Genomic DNA, 9,036 nt, shown 5'->3' on the forward strand with positions numbered 1-9,036 from the left:
ATATCATTAATGCATAAATATCATGCGTATCATTTAAAATTTTTACATTATTCTTGTACAGTTAGTTTATATATATATATATATGTAATATTTATAATTGTAATATTTCATTATTGCAACAAAAAAATTTTCAAATAATTTATTGCACACAATAGTGAATTAGTAATGTAATAGTACAATTGTTTTTTTTACATTGTTTGTGCATACGTTTAATATTATTAATTTATCAATTTTATTATTTAATATTTTTTTTTTTTTTAGTTTAAGTGTTTGTTAAATTTACTCAAATAATGAGAGAAAAAGAGAGAAAGAGAGAGAGAAAAAAAAATAAAGAAAAAGAAGAAACATTATGCACTCTCAAAATCATTCACTTTCCAGCTTACTGGATATAATATTTTCTGCTCTAGGTATTTCACCCTATCCTTGAAATCCGGCGCAGTTTGACGATATAAGAATATTGAATAATCTTCGAACGGCTCGTCTTTCTCGCGTTTTGCGTTCGCTTGCAGCATCTGCATACTTTTGTAGAATTGCTGCGTCGCCATATTTCGTAAATATTGCCGCCTTCTCATACGTTCTGCGCGATTTTTCTCTATTTCTGCGAGTCTCTTCTGCCTTTCCTCCTTTACGTCCACCGTAAAATCGTATAGTGATATATTAATTCAATATTATTCACACAGTTACAATTATTTTCTTTTTTTTTTTCTTTTTTTTAATCAACTTAATTCTCATTTGTCATTCATTTTACACAATATATTATATGTTACAACTTATGTTACGTGGTTTTCATCAATTATATTTTTAACGATCACAATGGATGTGAATAATAAAATACAAAAGAGGGTAAAAAAAAGATGAAAGTGGGGTGGTATTTTAATTCGAGTTTGGCTACGCTAACATTCCTTTCTGTTTCCAGAAAAAGAAAAAGAAAAAAGAAAAAAATAGGAGCGGTTCTTCTACTTCTTTTTAGAGATATCTAGATTATTTTTTTACTTTTATTAACTAACTATAGGGATATCTAATTAGGAGAGAGAGAGAGAGAGAGTTCTATGCAATCTATTCGTTTGAAACAAATTTTTAGTAAAATATAGGACAAATACAAAAGCTGGCGTAGCAAATATATATTATATATGTAATATATATAACATAAACATAAATATGATAGAAAAAGTTTAAAACATAACCGAGAGTTTTGCAATGTTCCATTGATACTTTGGTCGATTATACGAAGCGATTAGAATGTAAAGACTTCCTTCTGCACCATGGTAATAGTAACTCCAATAATTAAGATAAACAACGATACGATTATCCCACGATACATAAGTGCTTCAATCTTCTGCCACCGTGACTATAGGATATAAGCAGTGTAAGTATCGTATGTGATTTGTTAGTGTTCGAATTATCAACCCTTTATGGAATGTAATCACATTTATACTCGACAAATAAAAGAAAAAGAACAAAAAGAATCATTCCATAAAGAGTTAAATATGCGATTCAATCCTTTGCATCGACTCTTTTAATATTTTCCTTCCGTATAAATAATTTCTATATAAATAATTTCGAAGGACGTAATTTATCACAAAGGATTGATTTCAATATCGTGTGAAAAAAAGAATGTTTGAACCTTGGATGATCTGCTCTAACTAGAAGCTTTCAAAAACATATGGTTAAAAATTTAATAAAGAAAAATGTTCTATTTCTTTTTTTTTTTTTTTTTTTTTTTTTTTGGAGATTTTAAATTTTATTTTTTTTGTAGTTTTTTTGCTTTAAAAAAAAAAAAAGTTCTATTTTTTTTTTTTTTTTTTTTTTTTTTTTTTTTTCTTTGGAGATATTAATATATCATGTTATCGATGATATTTTGCGTTAGAAAAAGATAAGAGGAAAAAACTTACCACTGTCGCGCCCATCTTCTCTGTGCTTCGTCTCTTTCGAGAACGTCGGCTAATCGTGTCCCCCTTCTTATCCGCGGGGTTTAAATTTTCGTTATGACGCGATCGTGAGTGTCTCGTTCTCGTTGCGCTATCTTGCCTGACGATACGGTCAATTAACTGAACTTTTTGATCAGGTGTCAATTGTTTACTATGTGCGGGCCTTTCTTCGTTTTCAGGTTCCTTTATAAAAGACGATCAAATACAATCGTTATACAATTGTACAAAAAAAAAAAAAGAAAAGAAAAGAAAAGAGAAGAGAAGAGAAGAGAAGAGAAGAGAAGAAAAGTTGTTAATAAAATTGCTACCGTAAAGGAAAAGTAAACTTAATTAATGAAAAACATTTTATGGTTAGTAACTTCTCGTTAACTTTGTTATTGTCCAAACGATAATAACACTCGTGATCTTTATCAAAGTGATTTGGTGGTTTGAACATTTTCTTCAATGATGATGCAACTATATTGTTTTGAAGTTTATTTCTTATCCAGTTTATAGCAAATTTCTCATCCATTTCTGCAACGTTTGCACTTAACGATATTTTGTTATTATTGTGATCTAACGATTCGATGATTGTCTGTTGTGAAATTGTTGTAGGGATGGGATATGACAATGATTCTTTTCTTCGATCGTAAACGATGTACGACGGTCTACGATTCCAATGGGAGGGATCAGGTTTTCGTGGGCGAGGATGGAACTTTCTTGTTAAAAAATGTTCTGACGACTGTAAATGTTCGTTCCGTGATTTCGGATATGATACCGAATACTATAAAATACCGGAAACCGATTAAAAATCTTCTGACATGATTCCACATCGTGCGAATCTACTTACTAATTTTGGATGTTTAATGTACGGGATTTCACCGCGGAAAACTTCGTATATCTGTGTGAGGTAAGAAAACATGGCAAGTTTATCGGGAACGTCGCACTGGGCCATTTCCTCCCCTGTCATTATCTGAAATTCCCCGCAGAACGTCGATTATTATTTTTCCCTTATAAATATAAATAATTAGAATAATCATTGACAAACATACAGGAGGTATGCCCAATTCTTTTTCCAATATATCAAAGGCCAATTGATTGTTCGTAACCGCATCGTCTGGGTTCAAATTGTGGAAATCAATTAGGTTTGGACGATATCTGTGAATTATCGCACAAATAGCCAGACCATTCTTGAACGAGGCGCCCATGTCTCTTATCTGAACCGAGTCGTACAGGGCAACTTGTTTCTGCAGCCAGCGAAGCAGAGTGTCCGGATGCACTTGCGAATCTCCACGCAAATCTACGATATAACACTTATAAATTCAAACGATCTTCTTTCGTAATCAAAACAAATTTTGAACAAACTTACCCCGACGACGTCGTTTTTTAGGGATATCGATGTCAGACTGGACAGGAGGCTGTTTCACGCTGTCGGGATCATCCGTGTCGAGCAGACTTCGCACTTGTATCGGCGTCACCGACGACACGTTCAAATTCGGATATCTTGGGAAGAGAATGGACAATAACACATTAATAGAATAATGTATACAGAAAGTATATTATATATATATATATATATATACCTGGTATGAGGATCTAGCGTGTACGCAGCGTAATCTCTGTTTAAATTTTCAGGCGTAGTCTGTCCAAGTAACCTGTAAATTGACTCCCGTTCGGCGATTACTTCCAACGGCGACACGCTCGCGCCCCATCCTTTGATCGCCCAGCAAGCGTCCAAGGAGCTTAAAAATCCTCTTGCGCAACCAGATCCCGTTGGCCAGAATGGCTGCAATAATTTTACATTCAATTTCCTACGTCAACGTTAAGAAGAAGAAGGAAAAAAACGAGTAAAAGAAACGATGCGAGGTGGAGGAAATTTTAATAAATTTTAATCTTCGACGTACCTCGAGCAGGCTATCGCCGACAAGGATCATAAGTAATTTATGGCCACGACGTTCCAAAATTCGACTGGCATTCTCCGCCGCATACATGGACGTGAAATCGAACATGGCAACGTCTGGTTGACCATAATGGTTCACTGCGAATTCCATACCAATCATTTGGTATTCCGTGGAGAATTCGGCAGCCTCTCGGGCGTAAAGCATCAACGCTTCGCGATCCACGTTTTCTTTCGCTAGTAATTTCGCCGTATCCGCGTGATCCTGAAATTAGAAAATTAGAATTAAATTTGTTCTGATGACAAATCTCTTTCGAAATATATATATGTAAATAGATTTATACCTGCAAAATCACTCCCTTGTCTATAAGACTGTGCTTCTTAGCCGTCATCACGAAGTAGTGAGTGTCGTCTTTGTAATACACGATATTTTCTAGATCAATACCGGTCTCCTGGTACAATTCTTTGAAAAACTTTTGATTAAAGATGAAGGCAACCCCGCTAATTTCTTCGACACGGGCTTCCGCCTCGGTCCGTTTATTTATGAAGTTCGCCGTTATCGCAATAGCCAATTTACCCCTGAACTCTTTCCGCTTAAAACCTTCCAACGTGTTTCTCTTCCCGTCGGCGCCTATCAACACGTCGAACTCGTACTGAGAGACTGGATGATCGGCAGGAGTGGTTTTCGCTCTCCAACCGATCTCTGGAAGAACAAATACGTATGAATTTCGTATTATTTTCTATTTTCTTTCTTTTTTTTATTCTCGAGGAAATCGTTCGCGGAATTCGTTTTGCTTTCGTACTTTTGTCGTATAGGAGTAAAGCTAGGAGGCCCAATTTAGAGATTTGAAAAATCTCCCATTTCCAACGAGATTTTAAGAAAGAAAAATCGAGAATATTCTATTCTCTTCCCTCGTTTTCACGGAAAATGCTGTTTTCATATAATGAAAACTTACTGCCCTCTTCCTGATTCTCAGGCGGAGATATCAAAGCGTCGAAACTGACGCTCTCGTGGAACTCGACGCCGAGGATCAAAGCGACTTTGAGCAATATACATTGAAGTTGTCGGATGCTAATGTGATCGATGGAGCCGGCGCAAAATTTCCCGAAGAACTTTTTCGCCCCCAGGGCGCGAAGGTCGTGGATAACGAAGGGCCACAGGTGAAGCACGTTGTTCCTGGACATTCGATCCCGTTTCTCTACAACGACGACCTTCGCTCCTAATAATTGCGCCTCTATCGCCGAACGAAGGCCGCATGGCCCGCCTCCGATGATCAACACCTGAAATCAATCGCAAAGCGTATTAGAAATTTCACATTTTGTTTAAAACACGTTCGAGAGATGATTTTAAAAGAAGAAGAAATTTCGATTATCCATTGCAAAATAGAATTGCAAGAATATTGGATTTGTTGAAATGGTGGTATTGAAAAATATGAAAGAAGAAAAATTGGTTACCCTCGTGTTCGGGCATGCTTTGCCACGATTGTAACATTTGTAATTGGCCCTCTGATCGAATTTTTTCCAGAGGGCTTGAGCCTTCCACGATCGCAATTTCGCTTTCAATTTTGGATAAAATTGATTGATCACGTTCGGCCTTATCCTGAGCAAATCGCAGAGATGCCTGTAATGTCCCAGAATTGATTTCAAAGTGGTCGCGTTGCAAAACAGATCGAACTCCTCGTTAGCTTTCGCTATTTCCGTCGAGCTCATCGTTTGCTTCCGATGCTCCATTTTCTTTCTTCCTGTCCTTCCTGCTTTCGAGTCAGTTTGTCATTACCTGCAACGAAACAATATTACTTTTTATTCATCAAGAGATAGATTATAAAATTCCACTATTCCAGAAATCTATTAATAACATATCCTCCAATTTTTCTAAATAAAATTTAATATTCGAAACTGCAATAAGAAAGATTGATTAATTTTCAATATTAAAAAACGTTAATCCGATTTGAAATTCTAAATGGCGAACTAATAGAAAAAAGTAACGTTTGAATTAAATTTATAATATAAGAAAATTTATATTATTTATAATATAAGAAGTAAATTTTGTTAATTTCATTAAACAGAGCGTATAACGGTGAATATAAATCGAAACACGTAACATATCAATTGGATTATTTCTTAATCGATACGTCAAAAATCAAACGTAATTCCATAATGTTTCTCCTCGGAACACGTGACGCTTCCGTTCGTCCGCAAACGCCTGCCTCCTTCTATCGATTTTCTATTATCTCACGTGGGACTAAGTCTATCGATGAGTGCCTAGAAACGAGCCATTAAAAATAACCGTTTTTTTGCGGATAACGCAAATTATACAAAGTTGGACAAACAGAATCGTGGTTATGTTTAAATTTTAAAATTCTCAAACTTGCGAATTTCAATCAACTTTCAACAACAAACATGAATAATCGAAAAAGAAAGGAACGATAATATCCACTATTTCTTTCCTGTCTATAATAATTCTCGAATCTAGGCTAGATCTAGACGAGATGGTCGTACCCGGACTATCCTCTCGAAATGTCACGAGGTGCCGGCCGACGTGCCTTCTGCGTGCCTTTCGCGGCTCGATTCGACCATAATACAGTCCTCTTCCCGATAACTTCGATCTAAATACAACCCGAGAAGAAATCCGTGGCGATGCACTGTAGTATAGAGTATAAAGGGAGAGAAAGGGGTGATACGAGGAAGAAGAAAGAGGAGAGATTCAGAGTCACGCTTCTCCGCTATTGATTTACGAATCAATTTAAAAACGACTTCCGCGATACGAGCCCCATAATTCACGCGGATTAGCCGAGCGTGGCGTGCAGTCTCTCTGTACGTAACCACCGAGGAGGACCACTAGCGCCACCGTCCCTCCAACCAAGTTACGCCAACTGAAAACGAAGCGATTGCAGGTATGCATCGTGTATAATTGCGAGTCTGTGGGAAAGAGGTTAAACGATCGAGAATCGAGTAGTTTAGAAACTTCATTTCATTGCAATGAATATCGCGATAGAGATTCGCTTAGAGATTGGAAAACTTGAAGTGAATCGGTGGATCCATTGTCCAGTGCTTAATTAAAAAGTATCTCTTGTAGCGAATAATCTTACTTACGTAACCTTTCATCGTAATCATCTCGGCATATTTATCGTCACGTAAGGCGCATTCTAAGCGCGCGATATTTGTTAACGAGGGAAAAAAACGAAAGGGACATCTTCGAGTGTTCTCTCTCGGTATCATTCGGTAATTGCAAGGTCGAAACGTGTAATTTTATCGAGGCAGAGCGAGCGCTAATTCCTTCACGGTGGCGTATACAATGACTCGTTATGCACGGTCACGTCCTCGCGGCCGATCGTAATATCGTACCGTACCGTAGTCGATACACCCGATGCCGCTCTTCCACGCGGTTCTTTGAACTTACGACCCGATAACTTCGCCGATGCCTTTGCCCAGTCCTCGCCATACCATCCACGGGGAAACGGAAGCACGCCAACTTTCCCCTATGGACACATCCTTCGCAGAGATCAAAGCAAACCTTCTCCTCCCACAAGTGATATCGACCGCTTCTCCTATCCACACGACTCGATGCTAACGTTTTCGATGCTCCTCGATAATTATGAAAATTTATCCGAGAACGTTTATAATATATATTATACTCTTTTTGATATTATCTTTCTTTCTTTCTTTCTTTCTTTCTTTGGCTAATGTTTGTAAATTTTTTGCCACGATGAAAATAGTTGGCAAGGATGTTTATTCGTGCACGAACCTCACTTCCGGAGGGGAGGTATTTATGTAATTAATAGCGAAGGTGAACGAACGTAGAGCGAAGATTTATGCGCGTTTGAAATCATAATCGAAATTTCTCGTGATTGAATTTCTTCGGAAGAAAAAAAGAAGGATATTTGAATATTGCTTCGAGGAATGCTAAGAATTGTTATTTTTAATATCGATGAAATTTTTATTTGAAATTATGAAAATAATATATTGTCTTTTAAAACTGGTGATTAATTATGCAGAAATAAGCTGTTACAGATAGTTTTATCAGCGTGTATAATTCCTTTGCAATTTTTTTTTCGCTTATTTATTTATTTTCTTTTTTTTTTCATAATAAATTATCGCGTTAAAGGTTAAAGGAAAATACGTAAGTACAGAAGATTAAATATCGGTGTTTAGTCTACCGTGATATCGACTTTGTTCCTTATAACGACGCACTTCTCTTTTTTTTTAATCTTGCACGACGATGAAAATAGTCGTGTCGCGGTTATTTATTTTCACTCCGGGACGACAACGACTTCCGGGAAAAGTGCGATCAATACAAGATCGATGAACTTTTATTACAAAACGCGTTATCCAACTTGAAAAAATAATCTAATCTAATTTAATTTTATCTCGTGTAGAAAATAAATCGATAATTATGATAACAATTAATAATAATAAGAATGATGATCCTAATAAATATACAATTCTCGCAAGCGATAATTCTTAAAATAACTTTTTAACTTTGTTTTTAATTTTCAGAAAACGAAAATTTTCGCAAATTACGTAAATTTTCTTTTTTTAATCCGATATATTTTAATTCCCGTTATATAGGAACGCGATATGAAGCATCGTCATACGTGAAAATTTTTCCAACTGTTGGAATCAAATGCGTTGATGGGAGGTAATTTGCAAGAGGTTACGGGAGAAATTTTTCGCGGTTTATTCGAACCGTGTTTCAGATTAACACGGACGAGAACGAACGAGTACGATGTACCATTCCTACAAATTTATCGTTTCGAGGCAATATAATTAAAAAAAATTACGTTCGAAAATAATTTTCGCCAATTGCAGAGTACGATTCAAAAGGCGGAAATTACTCGGACGTTTTGTTTCCCACGCATTCTTTTTTTTTAATCATCGGGATTAAACGACTTATGATTAAACTTCGTAACGAAACTCTATTCTCGCATTGGAATTAAATGGAAATATTAATGTTTCAATTGCGTAATGGAATCGTGCGTAATGGAGAATCGTGAATTAACAGTGGATCCAAGCTTTCGCGGCATTGATCCAGGATACAGGATTCGCTCAATTTTTGATTTACTTTTTCCGTCGTAAAAATTGCAAAGGGGAACAAAATGATATATCTTTTTGAATCAGATACCGAATTTCGAGCAATTAAAAAGACTTCTACGCGCGTGGCGAGATATAAAAAGAAAAAAAAGGAGAGAGAGAGAGAGAGAGAGAGAGAGAGAGAGAGAGAGAGAGAGAGAG

At 36.3% G+C, this 9,036-nt stretch overlaps 1 protein-coding gene across 4 annotated transcripts in view; it reads right to left on the bottom strand.

Moving 5' to 3' along the window:
- Nucleotides 1–9,036, bottom strand: part of LOC102679655 (F-actin-monooxygenase Mical-like) — a 45,499-nt gene that overhangs the window by 5,883 nt on the left and 30,580 nt on the right. For 2 of the 4 annotated variants that reach the window (XM_006614944.2, XM_006614943.2), the window contains exons 2-11: nt 5,260–5,581; nt 4,761–5,085; nt 4,149–4,507; nt 3,812–4,069; nt 3,491–3,693; nt 3,277–3,410; nt 2,960–3,207; nt 2,758–2,880; nt 1,893–2,111; nt 384–623 (exon numbers count right to left, since the gene is read on the bottom strand). In XM_006614944.2, the coding sequence (XP_006615007.2) occupies nt 384–623; nt 1,893–2,111; nt 2,758–2,880; nt 2,960–3,207; nt 3,277–3,410; nt 3,491–3,693; nt 3,812–4,069; nt 4,149–4,507; nt 4,761–5,085; nt 5,260–5,535 (2,385 nt within the window). In that variant the 5' untranslated portion in view covers nt 5,536–5,581. The remainder of the gene's footprint in view (nt 1–383; nt 624–1,892; nt 2,112–2,757; nt 2,881–2,959; nt 3,208–3,276; nt 3,411–3,490; nt 3,694–3,811; nt 4,070–4,148; nt 4,508–4,760; nt 5,086–5,259; nt 5,582–9,036) is intronic. The other 2 variants (XM_006614945.2, XM_006614946.2) reach the window with 1 other exon arrangement.

Source organism: Apis dorsata, unplaced genomic scaffold, assembly GCF_000469605.1.
Source record: "Apis dorsata unplaced genomic scaffold, Apis dorsata 1.3 scaffold_206, whole genome shotgun sequence".
NCBI lineage: Eukaryota > Metazoa > Arthropoda > Insecta > Hymenoptera > Apidae > Apis > Apis dorsata.